General features: G+C 32.4%; 2 protein-coding genes across 3 annotated transcripts in view; one reads left to right on the forward strand and one right to left on the reverse strand.

Annotated features, from left to right (window-relative positions):
• The window catches only part of rudhira, an 80661-nt gene extending 69693 nt beyond the window's left edge, over positions 1-10968 (reverse strand). Inside the window, exon 1 of one of the 2 annotated variants that reach the window (XM_067288159.1) lies at positions 10742-10966. In XM_067288159.1, the coding sequence (XP_067144260.1) occupies positions 10742-10809 (68 nt within the window). In that variant the 5' untranslated portion in view covers positions 10810-10966. Of the gene's footprint in view, positions 1-10741 lie in introns of both variants that reach the window. The other variant, XM_067288158.1, reaches the window with a different exon arrangement.
• Positions 10969-18826: 7858 nt separating this feature from the next.
• vib (phosphatidylinositol transfer protein vib) overlaps positions 18827-21164 on the forward strand; it is a 46809-nt gene continuing 44471 nt past the window's right edge. Inside the window, exon 1 of the mRNA XM_067288191.1 lies at positions 18827-18983. Within this exon, the coding sequence (XP_067144292.1) occupies positions 18967-18983 (17 nt within the window). The 5' untranslated portion in view covers positions 18827-18966. The remainder of the gene's footprint in view (positions 18984-21164) is intronic.

Raw genomic sequence — 21164 nt, forward strand, 5'->3', positions numbered from 1 at the left:
ATGACATTTATAAAACAGTGAAAGTGCTTGCATTATATCCATTTTTGTAATTAATTCATTCATTCAAATTCCTAATGAAAAAAGAGGGAAAAGATTAAAGGAAAACTTAACCAAATATTAAAATGCCCAAATTATGATACAATTGTTGTTTTGAAACAGTATCTCAGGAAAATAATTTGATTGTTTTTTATTTTCTCCAAAAGAAATTTCAGTTTTCAGTTTGCACATGTAACATCCCATGTTGAAAGACAATTCTCTATGTTTAAATACATTCTAAATGACAGAAGTCGTCTAATTCTGGAACATATGGAGCAGATCCACGTAATAATATACTGTGCAAAAACTATGATACAGATCATTTCATATATCTTGACAGCAATGGATGAAACTTTGTTAGGCTCTGGAAGTTGTTAAACTTCAGGAATCCCTTTTTGATAACATACAGAAACCTTGTCACAGATTTGTTCCCTTCACCAAGTAAATAGACTAATCCCTGCAACTGAACGTTTTTAGTCTGGTCAGAATTTGTGAAATGAGTTTTACTGAGTAAACTATCTCTTAACCCTAGATAACTAATCATTTGTCCATGCGACAATGCACCTCCACTTGAAAGTGAAGTTCACATACTTCCCCGTGCCCTTTGCTGGTCATTCTTTTTCTACCTTAATAATCTGAATAAACAGTTCAGTGTGTGATGCAATTGTGTTCACACATAGCTCCTCGTTGTGAGTAGCTCCTCAAAGTCTGACAATGATCGCATATGACCTAGTAAGAGGCAAATAACTCAAATAATAGAATCAGATGACTCTCAAGGTGAGGATATCAGCATAAATAAGATTCAAAACTCAAATACTTGTTAATAGAATCCATGTGTTTCCAGCCAACTACCTGATTTCTGTATGGAAAAATTAAACATAAGTGGTTGTCTGCACCTAGGTCTCTAATAAGATTACAAACAAAAAAATCCGATTTCTCAGCAAGATTTCTTTATGAAGATGGGAAACCAACTCATGGAGCCCTGGCTATGACAGCAGATACAGACAATGAATTTGAGGCATGATATCAGAACCATGATACAAAATATTCTAGGTGATATTCTCAGTGTAGAAGCTCCTACTCATTCTGCATCAAATCTGTATAAAATATGCTATTTATGTCCATCGAAAGCTCGACGAATGACAAAACACCATTGCATGAAATGTAAGAATGCAATTTGCAGCCCCCATGATGTGGACATAAGTAGCAACTGTGTGTAATTTTATTTCCTAAATATTTTGTTCTTATTTAGTTCCTACTTATCCATACTATTGTGCCATGTAACAAGTTCCTATTTTTATTAAATAATTTTTTTGATATTAATGCTTTTTAATGCGTAGTCTGCTCAACGAATGTGTAGTTATAATGTAACTAGAATTAAGTTTAGTTATCTAGGGTTAAAATACCGTGCATATTCTTGTATACTTGGAAATTATTGTTGCATATTTTTGACATTTTTAACTGCACAATCACATAAATATTTTGGAATATTTTCATACTGCTCTTTAGTGATATATTTGAATGTTTACAAACTACATATAAAATATCTTTTAAGTCCAGGTAGATTTTCAACAAGTTTTAGTAAGTTACCTAAAACTTTGATATTTGCAATTTTAATCTACAGTTATTTGATTCATTGAAAGAAGAAAACAAGCAAAAACATTTTTCTTAAAATAAATAGAGAGAAATAAATCAAAGTATTTACTTTCTTGACAGCATGTCTCATTGAAAACAATTAATTCAAAATGTCTGACATATTTTTTCTGATAGTCAACAAGATAACTATATTGTAAAATATTTCCTTATTGTTCTGAAAGATCTAGTTTCAAATCTTATCTGTACTCTGTCAATTTAACAAAGTTCAAGTCAGCTTGACATTCTCAATCCACAGCTGACCACATTATAGATCAGTTTTACTTGTAATATATGACCAGCTGTATAGTTCACTGTTTGCTGATGCTTGATATTAAGAAACCAAAACCAAATTTTTTCAGAGAATGCCACTAAATTAGTGTCTTCAATTAAATCTAAAATAAAGTACTTATATATAAAGTACTTAAATACAGTTTTGTTGAATATTTTTTAACTTATTGTTACAATAAGATTTTTATTTTTTAAAGCATATAATATAAAACTGATACATCTTTTTCATTAAACAGTAACAACAAAAGATAGTCTTATTGTCTTTTTAATTAAATATTTACTTAATTGTAATTTACAAAATTGCTTATTTTAAAATTTATCATTAAAAATGAAATAACCATTAAAAAATTCCCCCTGAAAGTTCAAAATTAAATATAACTCTCTTCATCTTTTTCATCCATAATAACTGTCCAATTTCAATAATGCTCTAATTTTTCTTCACTACATAATTAATCTTAAATCCTGAAAGATTCTCAAGTTTAAAATTCAAATTAAAATGATTTATTCAAATATATTCAGTTCAATATGTTTTGGTTGATAACATCTATCTTATCTACAAGAAATTTGAGAATGTTTTATGTAAGACAAAATTAAACAAGAAAACAAAAAACTTTGAAAACATTAGTTAACTATGAGATTATTTACATAACTTTAATACAGTAAGACCCTGCTTAACATGAGGGATGCATTCCTAGACGATAAGCACTAAACGAAACAGCATTAAACAAAGTCATTTTAACACAGAGGAAATAGGGAAAGGGGAACATGTGACTAAAAATAAACAAATTTTAGTTTAATTTTAAGTTATTTTTATATTAATTTGCATAATAATATATGTTAAATAACACCTGAAATATGTACACAGAAATATAAAGTTCAGTTTTTGTGATGAAGGTCCTGGCTGTTTTAAAATTCTTGATTTTTTTGTGATGAAATCATGTAATGTCATTTGTTGCTTTTTTTTCTTTCCTTAAGCAAATGTTATAAGGAGATTGAATCCAAAATGCCTCATCTTCCTTTTGCTCTCCTTTCAAAATCTGGATCATTCACTACAATTTGATCAACGATTTCAGTTACGTTACCAAACTTTTACTAAGGAAATCTGTAGCAAGTTCTTTGGGTACTTTATTTTCAGAATCTCTATATTCCAGTTCTACATAAATTCCTTGTTCTGCCAGTTCTTGAAAGTCATTGTTGGTAAGGATCTCACCAGAAACCTGCAGTAACTCCTCAATATCCTGCTTGTCTACATCTCCTAGTCCTGCTGTATCGATTAGGTTGACAATTTGGTCAACACTAGGGTCTTCTCATTGAGAATTCTTGGATACCTTCAGCTATAACTTCTTCCACACTTTGTTCATGCATTTATCAGTTAATTCTTGCCAAGTGAAGTTGATATTGTCTACAGCATTCATGATGTTATATTTTTTCCAAAAGTGCACCAAACATAGATTTAAGGAAATTACAGCGCTATGCTGAATTGTCACCTTTTGCTGATTGGTTCATGTCTGGGAATAATCTTATTTTATGCAAATCAAATGCCCAGTGTAGAAGCTCCTACTCATTCTGTGTCGAATCTATAAAGCTCCTCTGTGCTTCTTTGAAATCAGCGTAAATTTTGAGCTTTTTTTAAGGCTTCGCAGACCACATTGTATGGAATCAGTGTTAATCAAGGCAGTCTTAAGCGGGGTCTTACTGTATATATATACAGTCAAACCTGTTTTTATGTGCTCTTTTTATGTGCGATTTTTATTTGTGCAATTTTTTTAATGCAAATTTTTAATTTGTGCGGTATAGTTGGCGACTAGTCTCGTGCGATTCGTCATGTCTCACGTTGACTTATCATAGCTAAATAAACTTATTATAGCATAAATGCACTTATTATAGTAATATTATTGCATGAATATGCGAAAAATGAAATTATTTACTTTTTAAGTCAACAAAACACCACCTGGACAAAAATATGTAAAACAGACGATAGATCAGACGATGCAGTCAAGTGCTGACATCTGTTGTCAATACAATTCTAGTTATTTCGTACGGTTTCGAGTTATTTTCTACGTGAGACTTTTTTTATGCGGTCCCTATTCACCGCATAAAAAAATATTTTTTTAATTGTGTTGCGAAAAACTATTTTTTATAGCCCTCGTGAAGTTTCGTGCAATTTTTTTTAATGCGTTTTTTTTAATGCGGTCCCTATCCCCCGCATAAAAACAGGTTTGACTGTATATATATATATTATATTAATTCCCTTTAATAATAAAAGGGATAACAAAATATATTTGATCTATGATACATCGATATGTACAGGATGGTCTAATGATGTGTTCACTTGTTTATAATCGATCAGTGCAAATCGCAACCGTCAATCTCGTAACGGTCAAATCGTAACGGTCAACTCTTTGATAACAGGTGCGTGTCTGGGAATTGTAACGGATAAGTTACGGCGGCGCTGATCGATTATAAACAAGTGAACACATCATTAGACCCTCCTGTACAGTATATATATATATATAAACGAGATGGGTTAATAATAATCAGCGCAGAGCCCAAACAGTTAGGAGTTGAAAGTTGAAATTTGGTATACAATTAGGGTACATCACAAGAATGTATACTAAGAAGGGATTTTTGAAAATTCCCCCAGGGGAGAGGGACAGGATTAAGGCTTCAACAATGAAAATGTTAACAATGAAAGTGTTAAGAGAAAGTGACATGCAAGATTTACAGATGCAAATACATTTTTTTTTTTTTGTTTTGCAGGAAATCGAACATATTTTTAGACCCATCTAAAAATTCTCTAATTAGTCTGGAAACAGGGGGACCTAATTCTTGCATTCTGTGAAAACGGGTAAGATTGACTATAACGTAATGATCTTAATCTTCACTATCGTTACTTTTTGCCCGAGCAATGCCATGCCTATCTGCTAATATATATATACAGTAGAGCATCAATTATCCGACCCCCGATTAACCGACTGCGTTCTAGTCGGCAAATTCAAATGTCCGCTAGTGACGTGGCGCTACAATATTTGGTTATGTCTTGCTACTTTAATATTATTTTTGTTAAATTTTTGCATGTTTTAGCTGGCAGCAGTGGCTCGACCATGAAAGAGAGGCTAGTATTTAAACCAAGCCTAATACACCCCACTATGCTAATAATGTATTTTTTCATACTTTTCGGTTATCCGACTTTTCAGTTATTCGATCAACCCCAGTCCCCAATTAAGTCAGATAATTGATGCTCTACTGTATATATCTCTTAGATCAAATATACCATATCTGATATTCAACTAATTTCTTCAAGCAAAAGTTTTATTTGCTTGAAGAAATTACAAATGGCTTAACAATAGAAAACCATCTGTAAAAAAATATTATGTTCATATGACTGTTGTTTACATTACTAAAGATGGAGTCACTGTATTACCTGGAGTAATGTGACACACGCAATCACAAATGCATAAAATCAGTCATCATAAGTCTTTTGAAAGTGATAATACATTTGACTGATATGAATTTGGAAAAATCAAATATTTAAGTACACATTATATCATTTTTAATTAGGTATATGTTATTTATATGCATTTCAGTTTATAATTAAAATATATACATATAGAAATGTGTTACCCCATAACATTAAAAAAATGCAGTTTCAAAAATGTTTCCATCAAGTCCCAAGCCTGATCTTTGATTTTATTGAATATATGACATTTCATGGTCATATAAAATCAGCAGCTAATATTTGACATTTTAAAAGTTATAGTTCTTAACTGATTAGGTACCATCATATTGGCTTAGTTTTCATATTCTACATCAATGGTTCCCAAAGATGGTGATACCACTCCCCTATGGACAGTGAGCAAATTTACAGGGATAAAAGAAGCAAGTGGGTAGCAGGGAGTGCTGGAAGAAAGGTACTGACCAAATGGTGACCATAGGTAATGGTTGTGGTCACTGACAACCTTTTTCCTTTCCTCTGATAAAATGGGTAAGACGAAACATTGTGTTTAATGGTTTCCAAATGTGGAAAACAATGTATGTAAGGACACAAAGTGTGAGGTGCATAGAAAAGTTTTACTATTTTCAAACCTTTCTCACAGAACAGAAAATGGGTTGGGGGCATTAAGTATAAGTTTATGGAACCAACAGGTGATGCACAGTGTAAGATTTCGCAAATCTAGCCAGACAAAATTATGTTAAGAATGGAACAGTTTAATTGTAATCAAAAAATATTTACAATAATTAGAATAAATCTTAAAACATAAAAAAAAAAACAGTTTTATACATTACATACTATCACAACTATTTCTATTGTCAGAATTGGTAGACTCCCTACAAAGAGAATCACTATCATTTTCTCATGTATTTGCTGCTGTTTTTATTTAGATATTTGGATCCTGTATCAGCTTCATAACCTCAGGATTAATAACTACTTTTATAAGCTTTTCTTGTTTTCTTCTTGTAGATGTAATTATTGGGTCTGACGTTATCAAAAGATCATTTAGTAAATCTTTATTTGCTTTGATTCTTCACACTTTTCTTGCCTGTTCTAGATGCATTTTCTGGAATTCCTTATGGCAAGACCTCTGTGCTTCTTCAGAGATATGTCCAATTGGAAGCAAAAAGTTTTGTATTACTTTTGGACCATGTATAAGTATTTTGTAGAGAGTAACTGGTATTGGATACCAATTATACAAACAAACAGATTTGTAGTCACATCACAATACTCTTTAAAAAGGCATATATATTTATCTTGTACCCACAGGTCAAATATTACATGAAATCACTCAATTAACAACTGATCAACCCATTATATTAGAAGTCACATCAACATTTTTAAAAAATCTTCCAGCACCAGTATTTTCTCCTTGCTTTGGAGTGTCCAACAATAGTCCTGTTTCTGACTTAAATTTGTCTATTATGAATTGCTTTCTAACTGTGACATTTTGTTTTTCTACAGGCATAGGATACTGCCATTTCTGTACATCCAATCTATACCCAATATATAAACATATTCCATTAATCTTATTTGCATATGTAGCATAGATAAACCCCAAGAAAATGTCTGAACATCACTATTACATCATCAAACCATTTTTAAATTATTCATATCTTTCAATGTTGCCTGTCAAATGTAACATTTTTTGGTTGCCTTATTTTATCATCATATTATATTGTTTTTCAACGTTTCGTATAATTCTTGTCTTAACACTTTCATGATGGTACCTGTAAAAAGTTCATTATTTTGTAAAAATGCATTTTATTGCATTAAAAATTTCATTGTTATAAATCTTCAAGATTTATTAAAATACAAATCTCTATGTATAAACTTGTAGAAAATTTTTGGCAGTCTGTTACAATTGTTAATTATAATTAATTTCTGATTAACTTGCCAATATAGAGGTGGTATTTTGTTACAAATCTAAACGGTGTGAGAAACCATTTACAAACTTAAATTTAAACTACTGCATATACTCTGATGTAATCATTCTACAGTGATTCAATGAAATACCAATAAAAGATTTAATTTTGCAACCGAACATTAGAAAGCAACTGTCACCATTTCAGCATTCTTTTCAACTAATCAAGTTGAAAGTGGTTTTTGAATAGCTATTAACAATACAAGCAGACTATATCATGTTCCAGTTGTTTTGTGGATGACTTGTTTGATGTATCAGCTTTGTTTTTAAAAGGAAGTGACCTCAAAGAAGAGCCTGGGGCATGCTACATTGGATGAAAGTTCCAAGCGTCCGGGAAGAAGAGCAGATACAATCGGAAGCGATGTTATTTTCTTGGTCTTCCCTAATATGGTAGGAGTTGGGTCATCCCGAAAGACTACCGCATGGAATTGGCTGAGGAAGTCCACGGTTCTGCTTAGAAAGTTCTCCTCCCTGCATAAAATAAACTTCTCCTTGTCTGAGATCAATAGCCTTAAATTGGCCATCGCAAAGTACCGCCTTATGAGTTGGCTGTTCAAATAGTTTTTGTTGTTATCCGTGGATTGCTTCTGCAATGCAAACATTGAGACAATGGATAGTTCCATATCTGGGAATTTGGTTGCCACTTGACAATTCTTGAGCATTGCTAGGATGGCCGGGATTTCATCGGAGGCACTAGTATCACATGGTGGGGGATATATTTAGGTCCCCTTTCTATGATCTTGGAAATCTGAGAAGGAATGTGCTCCTGCATGTAGTTGTAGAATGAACGGGATTGGTTGCGGTTGTCTACATTGCTTGCATGTAGTCTCAATAGAGCCATCGGAATTTCTTGTTTAAATTAAAGATCATCTTTTGAGCAAATAATGATGCAATACTTTGTAGTTTCCCAAGCTAGTCATAAAGAGATGCCAGGTGGCTGCTTTTTCAAATCGTAGGTAGGCGAGATACAATTTTAGCTCCACTTCAGCTAGAAATTTACGTTTATTTTTTATTAACTTCGAAACAAGAGATTTCTCCTGTGTGCAGGGCACCTCGAAGACATTCGGGGAAGGCTTTTTGGTTGATGATGATGCATTTTGGGACTATACTGTGTCCTCTGCACTTCAGTAGGAAGATCAGCTGGGCATGTAACTTGTGCCACTGCTTCTCCAGGTTTAACACGGTAAAAAAAAGAACATCCATTGTTCAGAGAGTTCATCTTGTAAGATAATTGAGATTTGAGGGTTAAATATGCCAATCTTTTATTTAAGCAAGAAAGGGAGAAATTATCACAAAGGTGTTAATTACATGTACATGTGGCTATTTTTGCAAAAGCTTTCAACATTTTATAATTTATCATCCTCAGGCAGAACATAAACTCAAATAAATCTTTGGAACAAAATATTTCATATTAAAACTAACAGTATTTAATAAAAAGTTATAAGTGAATATATTGTACATTATTTTTTGACTTTTGTCCTACTAGATTCACAAAATCTTACATTGTGTGGTGGCTCAAAAAAGTTTGGGAATCACTATTCTTCATGGCATTTGAAACTTCATTCAACTCATTAATATTAAAACAAATATCAGTCTTTCTCTGCTTTGGCTAAATATGAATAATTCTTTTGGAAACCGATGATTCATTCAGTTGTATTGAATTATTTAGCATTTTATGTAAAAGGACAGGCTCAGACTAATCTGATCAGGCAAAGTATTTACAAAATGGATATCAATGAAGCATTGATCAAACACTTTGCTACAAATTATCAAGTATGCATTTCTTGCATCGAAAGCTGCACAATCAGAAGAGGCCCAGGAAGCAAGAAACAAAGATTATAGGTAATTTTGTCTGTCACATGCTCAAAAAATTCTAATGCAATACAAATGAAGATCTTATTCACATGTTACTTATAGTATTTCATCCAATCCGTCGATATCCTCCTTGAGGGTTTTACCAAAAAAAGAAGCAAAATGGCTACCCACAAAGGTATTAAATCAAGAAATGGCTTAATACCTCTTCTGATTTAATTTAATAAATCTTCTGAGTATACGAGATTTAATACAGGAATCCAATACAAAAGGAATGGAGATAAGTTCTGAAATTCTGATAAAGATTTAATTAATTTCCAAACCAATTTTTTAGAATTTTCCAGTATTACATAATCTAAAAAATTTTTTAAGTACTTAATTTAAAAATATTTTTATTGGATGTAAATAGTTTAATTTGTGAAACAAACATTATTTAAATCATATAGAATTATGTCTGGTTTTTTCTGAAATAGTACAACTGTGCAATGATTAGAATTAGCAATCACCAGGCCTGTCAAGGTGTGGTACAGAGGATTTTCCCTTAGGCTCGGAGAAGCATTAAGAGCCCTTAGTGGTTCTTACCTCTATAAATTAATATTATTTTTACTAACAAAGGAAAAAATCTTTAAGTTGCTATTTATTGATAAACATTTTATATATTTCATTTGTTCAAAAAAAAAAAAAAAAAAAGCCTGCTAAGGAGCATAAAAGGGCTGTACCCCTGGGCCTCATACTAAACTTTTGATCACCCTGACAACACATATTTAAGAATATTGAAAAATTTATTCATCACCCTACTATTACACCCACAGTAGACTTTGTACCCTAAGATAGGTACACAGATGAATTTATGAATCCAAAATTAAAGAGATTCCATTTAAAACACATTACAGAAGAATTTAAGCAAAATAAACAACAGAAATTTGGTCTAGTTCAATCTTTCCTAGTTAAATAACATAATACTATATTTTTAAATGACAGCAAATCTCTTTAACAGAATATAAATGAAAATAAAATTATATAAAAATTTCAAATAAGGTGTACTGTATGTAGTACATATTATGAAGCTTTCATTGTTAACATAATGATCTTTATTCCACAATACAAATATTTACTGTGTTAAAGCTTCATACTTTTATATAATTATATAAAACTTTAAACGCAAATATATCAATAATAACATTTTAAATCACAATAAACTAGCATGGTTTCAATAAAACCAACTTTTCTATTTAGGGTATATTATTCTATTGTTGGAACGTCATCCTCGTAATTATCACAACTTCGTCATAACCAAAACAATACGTTTTGTGTTTATAAACGCTTATATAATTGGTCCAAATTTGAATTTCAAATAATGAAACAACCAATATATTAATTTTTAACAAAAATTATTAACAGACTTTAAAGCAAACAATCGTGACTCTGATTTTAAAAAATCAGAATGTTTTTCGTCATACATAACATTGCTTAACAAATCATTTTAATATATTAAAAATAATATTTATACGATTTTAAATAAGTAGAACATTTTCTATCCATTAAATACTTGCCTAAAAGCTTGAGGTCTGACAATCAGACCCGACGTTTTGACGTTACGTCGATAACTTTCGGCAGCCATATCATCATCTGATCGAAAGTGGCACAAGGTCCGTTGTTTACAACGATGCAGTATGGTAAAAATACGTAAAGTCGACGCTATACCTTATCACTATAAACATAGGAAAAAATGATGAAATCGACGATATATATACTTACGTCACGACACACGTCAATATTTCATCACACAAGATATAAATTTTAATTTGTTTTAAGTATAAAATGTATATATTACAAAATTATGTATACAGTAAATTGATTTATTTCTGTAATATATTAAAGGAATTGTTTTATAAATGAAATTTTCACTTAGGTTGTAGATTTTTAGAAGATAAATTATTAAAATGTAGCGCTTTTAAATCATAATGTTAAACTTTGTGTATTATAATATTAAATAGTGAAATATTTATAAAGTATTATTTAGTTTAATGATAATTTATAAGCTTTTTTTATTTGTTTTTTTTTCTAAACAATTTTTTTTTGAATAGTAAAATGTGTTATATTTTTATAAAAGAAAATCGGGTAATGAATAATTCCGCGCATTTTAATAATTGAAAAATATAAAAAAATTGCCGATTAATTGTTGTTATTTTTAAATGAAACAAAAGTCTATTTTATCTTATAAAATAAGAAAAATTATTAAATTAATTTATGTGTTATTTTACTCTTTAAATAATGGTAAATAAGTAGACTTTTTTCCCTATTTTAAGAAAAATTTTATATTTTAATATTGTAATTATTTTTATTAATAGAACATAATAGGAAAGAACATGACTGCAGAATAACTAAAGAGAGTAACGAGTCTACCTGCCGTTCTGGGAAGCTGCGAATCCTAATCAAGAATTTTTCTGGGTGATTTCTCCCGATATGTCGAGACTATCCTGTCTCCTAATGTGGGCCTAGTCGAACCCGATATGAGTATGAAAAAAGTCCTCTTAGTACTCATGGGTTTTTTTTTCTTTTACTCTTTCCGCCCTGTAGGCACACACTAAGAGGGCCTCTTTTAGCAAGCCCATTATGAGTTTGGCCAGGCCCACAATGAAGCGGCCGAGTGACGAGAGACGGGGGCCGACATATCCGGTCGGACCACTCTCTGAAAAATTTCTGGGGATTTTTCGACCCGTCCGAATTTGATCCCGGGTCCTCCAGAGCGGTAGGCTGCAACTTTTACCGCTCGGCCATCCGATTAGTGCTTATGGGGTGGAAGCCCACCAGTGGCCAAGTGGTCTTCGTTTCTGAACACTGGGAGTTCGGTCGTGGGTTCGCGCCGCGCTCAAACAGGCTGGTCATGTGCAGTTTTTCGGGTTTTCTCCATGTCTAACGCCTAAATATGGGCCAGTTTTCCTTAAAAGACAACCCGGAAGGCATTACCCCCGCGCTCATGTATGGCCAAGCAAATAAGATAACTTCGGCCAGCTTATCGGACACATTCGAAGAAACGATGATGGACGAATGCGTCCATCATCGTTTCTTCGGAGTCATAGCTTCATGTGCTGCATACTCCATATGAACAGAGGAAAATAAAATAGAATAGAATAGAATGAGGTGGAAAAAGTTTAAAAAATAACTCGGGCGTCCCCATTATAGACCTGAAATAAAGACTATTAATGCTTACAGGGTAAAAACAGCAAAAATTAAAAAATAAAAATAAGAAAAATATTTTTTATAAGGGTAAAAATTTTGTTGTGAAATAAACGAATTGATTGAATTGAATCTGAAATGTAAGTACAAAAATGCCGTTTCATGAACTTGAGCTCTTCAAATATTTTCAGAAAATTAATAAGTAAATGAATTAATAAAATTCGCGAAATTTTTACTCTTAAAATTTCATGAATACATAAGTCTATATCACACACATGAAATATATAAATCTCAAGAAATTGAATTTTGTCGTTTTTCTCGAAAATTGTTCCCTGAGTATTGAGAATTTAAACCAAATAATCACAATTTAATTATATTTATATTGTATAATTAAAGCAAAGTTTAATAAGTAAACAAAAATATACTTTAAGAAATATAGTGAGCGATAATACATATAAAAGATAAAACATAAATATAAATTATAATACAAAAATCAATATAACATTTCAGACAAGGGAACATAGTAAGGGAACAAGCTAAAAGAACATAGCAAATATAGGCTAAAGCTAATATTATTCCAGTATCTGTCATGCTTTCCAAGACTGTGCCATAATTTATGCACAGCAACAAGTCTTGTCTTGAGCAATGAGGAGAGGACGTATTAGGAAGTGATCCATTATCTGAACTGGATCAAAAATAGTTGCCAGATCCCCCAAGATGACTCAAACGAACACGATTGTATTTACACCAGCCTGTTTTGATTCTGAGTCTAAGTTCTCCGAGATTCATAATAGCGAGGTTGAGGCCAAAGTTTTAAACGCGAAAACGTGTGCGTCGGACGTTCGGCGCCGCTTTCCTGTAAGCCTAGAAGTTTGACAATGGTGTTTGGAAAGTCAGTGGAATCATGCTCGACAATCCAAACGCCATTGTCAAACTTCTAGGCTTACAGGAAAGCGGCGCCGAACGTCCGACGCACACGTTTTCGCGTTTAAAACTTCGGCCTCAACCTCGCTAATGTATTGATATAAGCGCTTTAGGGCAAGGGTGAAACTACTGGGAGCTTCTCACGTTTCATTACGCCGTAGCCAGATACAAATATGAGTCCATGGTGCCTCGCTATTTGGGAGGGAAATGTGTAATCAAGCACATGCTGTTAACAAATTTTCTCATTTCCGATTGGCAAATTAGCCTAAAAGCTGGCAGTCATCTTATGCGATGAGTCGCGATGTGAAATAAAAGCGGAAATTTCAGTTTAAATGTATTTATACCATTGTAAATACAATATAATCCCTTACAAACTTCCATGTCAATTTCCATGTTAAACATACTGTCTCAGTCGAACCAGTTCATGTAGCAGTCTACCTCTCTGCGAGAACCAAGATCAAATCCGAGCGGGTCGAAAAACGACAGAAATTTTCTGTGGTGGTCATCCGGATATACTGGAACCCTGCCCTCACCACCTGGCCACCAATTGTGAGCTGGCCGAACCCATAATGGACTTGCTAAACAAAAAAGACTCTGTTGTGCCACAAAACGGAAAGAGTAAAAAATTTTGTCTCAATAACACGCCTTTTGATCGATTTTAGAAATTCTTCGGCTCACCAGTGGCCAAATGGTTTTATCCACTTTGACAATTCATCACTGAACACTGGTTCAGTGTGTAGTTTCTTCACGTGTCTAGCAAGTCCTAGTTTCTACAGAAAGTCTCCCGGGAGGAACCACTTTTCATAACATATCGCCCGTGTGTTGCGTTGCCTTATCCTCTTAATGCTGCAATTCTAGTGCTTCGCAGGGCCCCCAGTTTTGCATTTCTTCATTTTTTATTATTTCTGTTCTATAAAAGAAAACCTTTATTAATCCATACCCGTTGAAATTCGGCAAGACCACGTAGGGACAGTCGTGTGGTAAAGGACGAGGCTTGACATAATCTAAACGCACTCATAAAAAATTCTAGAGTTACTTGCGAGAGTTAATTCGACTCCTAGAGAGAGAGGCTGATGCTTTAATCGTTTCGGCCAGCCGCCCTTTAATCGTGTGTTTCAATATGATCATCTAAAGCAATTTTCTTTTAGTATTCATTAAATGATGAGAAAGAGTATACAGCTATTAATCTGTTTTGCATTCATTTATAAAAATTTGTAAGCGTAAGAAAACATAATAGTAAATAATTTTTTGTGGTCTGAAGAACACGTGTTCTGTTGCGTAACCAGCTCCTTGGGTGGGCCACAGGGTAAAGAAGAGATGGGCATTCTCGATTACAACCGAAAAACCCGGATCAAGGAGGAAGAGAGGGAGATCGCTCATGCTCAACGAAAGAAGCGGGACTTTTCGGAAGAAAAAAAGGAGAGAAGACGTGTAGACGACTCGCGAAATTGCTTTGTGTGTGTGTGTGTGTGTGTTGTTTCCTTTGTTTTAGTGTCTGTTATAGCGAAGGGACAGGGTAGCAGTGGCGTAGCGTAGTGGGTGCGGCAGGGGCGGCCCGCCCTGGGCGGCACTTTTAGGGGGCGGCAAAATTTCACATTAAATAATAATAATATCTTGTAAAAATTTTTGTAATAAATGTGATTATTATATTGCAAAACGTGTATGCATGACTTTTTTATTTGTAACCTGTGCAATACACAATAATGATGATTGTTCTTGCCGAAAAGTTTTTTAGAATTACTGTATATTTTAGTCTTTTAAATTGAGATACCTAAATAAGGGGACGGCGAAATTTTCTCCTGCCCCGGGCGGCTGACTCCCACGCTACACCACTGCAGGGTAGTGATCGGAAGGACTAAATAAACTTAAGTTAAGAACTTAAATAAGTTCCTTGCATTGGAGTCATAGAGTGTGTAATTTATTTCTTTGAAGTTTCTTTTTGTTTTGTTCCTGCACGGGGAATACTCTAAAGATCGAGTACTTTTCCACATTTTTTATTTTGCAATATCAAAATATGTATTTTGAAAATTAAAGTTAATATTTAAATAGCACGGAGGAGGAAGAAAACTTTACATACTAATTCCTTTCCTTAACAAGCATCATCAAAATGACAATTTCATCTTTTGGCCTGACAAAGCTTCATCTCACAACGCAAATTCGACAGTTGAGATCCCGAAAGCCAAAATCAGTCCGTTTGTACGCAAAGAACGTAATCCGTCAAATCTGTCATAATACCAGTTAATTGAGGATTTCTTTGAATATTTGGCACAAATAGTGTACAAGAAAGGTTGGCGAACAAAAAATGCTACACAACTGATCCTAAGAATCAAACTTTCACTTTAAAAAATTGACACAAAGACCGTTCAGAGGAATTGCGAGTCTATCAAAACAAACTTATGGCACATCGCCAACCGTGGGCCATATGATCGTGTTCATTAATTCTATACTATTGTAAATAAAATTTATTTTAAAATGATATTTAATAGTTAATTCAATTTTTCGATAAAATATTATACTTTAAAAACAGTTCAGATTTTTGTCTCACCCGTTATAATAGATAGACAAAGTTTCCAATGATGAAAAATGCAATCGAAGTTAAGTTATTTCTGGTAATTTAAAAAAAAAAATTTAAACATAAAATGGTTTAAATTAAATGTATATATTAACTCTTAGTTGAAACAAAAATAATGTAAAATCTAGATTAAATGGCCGAAGCGATTAAGGTGCCAGCTTACCGCTCTGGGAATCCGAAATCTGAACCAGGCGGTCGAGAAACGTCAGGAATTTTTCGGAGGTGATCAATCTCGGATGTATTAGGCTTTGTCCTTCATCACCCCGCCGTCCTATGACCTAGCTGAAGCGATGATGGGTGTGATCCAAAAATCTTAATGCCTACAAAGAGAAAAGAGTAAAAACAAAAAAAAAAAAGAAAGAAAAACCCATTCAGATTGGCAAATATGAGTGAAAATATGCAACTAAAAAAGCCTCTTAATAGAGATTACTTTGTATGGAATTACAATACCTTTTTTTTCGTTCATCAACGCGAAAAATGATATTACCAATGTATGATTTAAATTTTCCCTCTCTTTTTCCATCCTGTGAACACTGTGAGGACTTTTTAATCGTAGCCTACTCATCGCGTTTTCAGCCAGGCCTACACTGATAATGGTCAGGTGGTGAGGACGGGGTTCAACATATCCAAGACGTACCATTCCCAAAAAATTCCCGTGGTGTATCAACTGCATACAATTCAGAAGTTAAATCTTGTACTTTATGAGCATTAAATGAGTTCGAGTTATTGATTTACACCATTGTAAAGGCAATATAATCCCTTACAAAGATAAAAAGTTGCATAAACTCTCAAATTTTAATGCAAGTGTTCCTGAATCACAAAAAGTACTTTCGTAATGCACTATTTTAGTCTTTTTCCGATTGTATGCAAATGATGTTTTAAGGGTCGTCTAGATTTCTAGCAGCTAAGTAAACAAGTTAATGACTTACTTGACTTGCTTACTTAGCTGCTTATTACCAAGAGGCATCTTTAGTCATTGATTACAATAATATAGCCTAGGAACGCAATCTCAATATAAAATATTGAGATTGCGTTTCGTGATTGCAAAAAATATCAATTTATTCAATACTGCAATTGTTTAAAAAATCAAAAAAATTTGCCAGGTTTTTACATAATTTCGATTTTTCGTATCTTCCAATGCACTTGTTTTCATTTTTGACTCGTTTTCCCCCTTAATTAAGGACATCAAAAAAACCTTTCTAATCACATCTTTCACGATCTAGATCAGACTCATAATAGAAACGACTAGATGGTGAGGGACGGGACCAATATATTCGAAACAGACCACCCCGAAAAATTTGTGAAGTTTCCACAAGGATTCGATTCTGGTTCCCGAAAGAGTGTGGGCTGACACCTTAACAGTTTCGGCCGTTCGACCGCCAAATACACTGTACTATTGAAAAAAATATAAATAATAAATTAAAGCTTTATACAAAAATTTTTAAATAAATATTTTTATTACTTATAAAAACATAAGATCAAATTTGTTTTAAATATAAAAATTTATTGTTATTTTTAAATTAGGAATTGAATTTTTAAATTATCTTTAGCCCTCTAGTGGTCAGGTCAGACATCGGATAACCGTTGGCCATCTGACCCGACCACTAGAGTCTACCGCTTTGGAGGACCCGGGATCGAATCCGGACGGGTCGAAAAATCCCTAGCAACTTTTCGGGGATGGTCCGTCCGGATATATAGGGCTAGGGGCCCAGTCCCTCACCACCCGGCCACCCCATTGTGGGCCTGGCCGGACCCATAATGGGCTTGCTTAAAGAGACCCTCTTAGTGCCCACCGGACGGAAACAGTTAGAAAAAATTGGTCAGGTCAAATTTAACTTAAATAATATAATCTTATATATAAAATTCTCGTGTCACAATGTTAGTTACCTTACTCCTCCGAAACGGCTTTACCGATTTTTACCAAATTTTATATGCATACTCAGTAGGTCTGAGAATCGGCTACTATCTATTTTTCATACCCCCTACACCATTTCCTTCCTTTCAAAAATATATTTATATATGGATTAAGGCTTTTATGTCCAACAGATGGCGCTAACTTCCGACGACCTAAGTTCGCTTTTCTGTGAGGCATTATGCTTTTCTGTGAGAATGGACTGAAGCAGATCATTTTCTATCTATCTATATCTATATAAATAAAATATAACGTTCGTTTGTTCCTACCGATTCCTTTGAAATTTTGACACAACGTTGCATTCGAATACGCACGTGTTTTTATATAATATACATGTCGAAATTCCCCCCAGTGGGGGGAGATGGACGGGATTAAGGCTTACCGTGAAGAACTCGGCTTCTATTATACTATTTTACATGCGGTTTTTTGCGTTTTTAATTGCGTTTTAATAGGTTACGTCAACAGAATATACACTAAAAAGGGATTTTTCGATATTCCCCAGCGGGAAAAGTGACGGGATTAAGGCTTACTGTGAAGAACTCGGCTTTTATTATACTATTTTAGATGCGTTTTTGATTGCGTTTTAATAGGGTACGTCAAGAGAATGTACACTGAGAAAGGATTTTTTGAAATTCCCCCACGGGGGAAGTGTTATACATTTATAATAGATACATTTTGAGCCACAACAACGCGTGGCCGGGTCAGCTAGTATAATATATATATAAAGGAAATTATAAACACAGACAAAAATACGTTCTACAATTTTCTGATTTTTTTTTTTCATATGAGAATTATATCATGTTAAATTAAAATAACACAGATATAAATAAATTTATTCTAATTAATAATACATAATTATTAAAATAATGTAAATTAAAGGACAAGTAATCAGATTCATAAATTAACATTTCTAAAAATGGCAACTGAAGCGATATAAGGAGGGGGAAACATTTAATAATTAAAAACAAAATTTAAAGTATAGATAATTTTATTAAGTGACGGCAATTAATTTCGAAAATAATTAATATATTATTAAATTATTAATACGATAGTTAAATTTTGCTCATTCGAATTTTATTAAAATCCCGATACACTTATATATAATCGTTGGGTGACGTCATCGCTTCCACCCCATGAGAAGAGTTGATTAGTACGGAAGGTGTTTGGAGTAGAAAGAAAGGTGTCTAATTATGATAATTAAAGAATAGTAAGTGTCATTCCCTTGTATAAGTATTTAACAAAGTGTATTAATCGTAATACATCCTTAAAAACCGCATAAAATCAATCAGTTTTCTAACATCGTTGATATTGTAAAATGCCGGCTACCATCATATGAGAATCAAGTGGGTCAGAATTGATAAAAAAAAAAAAAATCAAGAAATTATCCATTCGAATTATCATCGTGTTTTCTCCCGAACGTCTTTATAATTGTTGTTAATTTCGGTTTAAAATTTCTAGACAAACTCTCAGTTTCATTTGTCTGTTTTGTTTTATTGTTAATGAAGTGTTAAGAGATGTTTCAGAGTTTTTTTAGGTACTGGAATAAACCTTGAATTGGTTTCTCAATCATTCTATTCTTGGAAATGATTTTCGAATTGATTAGTTCTTTATAAATTACACATTTTTATATGTTTGGATCATATTAAAAATTCAACCAATACCTTGAATTTTTTTTCTTTTAATTCCTTTGATTTTCCAGAATATTTCCTTATAATAAATATAGAATAAAGGAAATTCTAATTAATTGTTAAGCATTTTGTGTTCCTCTGTTTTAAAGATTTTCTTGGGTAATTTTTGTTTACATAATTTCTGGTTTTTCGTAAATTGTGCTTTTATTTACAATTTAGATAAATGAAATACATATAAATACATATTTCAAGAAGAATAAAATAATTTGTATTTCAGTAAAGAAATTTTATTAAATTGAATGTTTACATCATCTTTTTGTATTTCAAGTTGGCATTTTTTTGGGGATATTTTATTCTTGTAAAATGCTATGAATTTGAATTTTAGGAGGAAAATATTAACTGAAACAACTAATTTTAAGGAATGTGTATTCAGATGTTATAAAATATTGTACACTTTTTAATTAGTAGCTATAAAATAAAGGAAAGTTATTTCAACATTTAAAACAAACTAGTTTGTTTTTATAGCTGAGAATTCGGATGAAATTCAGAATTAAAAAAAAATTTTATTTAAAATTTCCTATTTATAATTAGTTGGTGCTGGTACCATTATTACTCTTAGATGAGAGATTTTCACAACTGTCATATGTAAGTAGTGAATAGTCAATGATCATGATCAGTGATCAATCTCTTGATGTAAGCAATCGATATTAAATGTATTTGTTTTTCATTTTAAGACTAATTTTCTTTCTAAAAAGTGTAATTTAAAATTTTATTGTTATTTTCTAACATATTCACATACTCCTGAATTATTATTATAATAGTATTTATTTCTATTAGGTATAATATAAGTTTAAAGCAATTTTTATAATTAGCAGAAATGAATAAATTATAGCATAAGTTCATATTCAGATTAATTAATCTATCATATATACATACAGTTTGGCATATTAGTGTTTGATTTTTAATTTTATCTTTGCAAATATTTTCAGATAATGTAACTTCAGCAGGTCAAATATAAAGTTACTCTTGTTTCATTTTCTCTTTAGTTGTTGTTAATATCTATAAACAAGTTGTTTTGGATTTATTTACTTACAAATTGATATTCCACAAATAAGTATTATTTTATATGTAAATTAAATATAATTAACTAGAAAAAATGCCATCAGAATATTTTTATATCAAAACATGTGAAAGAAAAGATTTTTTTTTTAAATTATGATGGTTTAGAACAGGGGTGGCCAACTTTTGTGCACATAAGATCTACTTTTTATCGTAAAAATGTGTCGCGATCGACTTGTTGTCATAGGCATAGTCTAAGTGGGGAGGCGGAAGTGTGAAATACACACTATGTTTATACACTGTTTCAGTACGAAGTGCACTCACTGCTTACGAGTCGAGTCATAACTGCATGCATATAGTTGCGTTCGGTTACAAATATAATACATTAAGTCAAGACATCGCTAGCGATCGACCAAAATTGGCTTGGCGATCAACTGGTCGATCGCGATTGACTTGTTGGCCACCCCTGGTTTATAAGAATAAACACAACTGATATTTTTTTTTTGGCAACATCATTTAATCACTAAGAACTACTAGAGTTGTAATGATAATATTTAATAAAACATACTGTAATCCTATTTTACTTTTATATTAAAGTTTTTTACTTTTTACAAATAGTTTATTTTTGTTAAGAGAGGGTTTTTTTAAAGAATTTTTGGAAAAATAATCAGAAATGTAATGTTATCTGCTTATTATAGAAC

Source organism: Centruroides vittatus, unplaced genomic scaffold (assembly GCF_030686945.1).
Source record: "Centruroides vittatus isolate TY-2023 unplaced genomic scaffold, ASM3068694v2 scaffold_769, whole genome shotgun sequence".
Lineage (NCBI taxonomy): Eukaryota > Metazoa > Arthropoda > Arachnida > Scorpiones > Buthidae > Centruroides > Centruroides vittatus.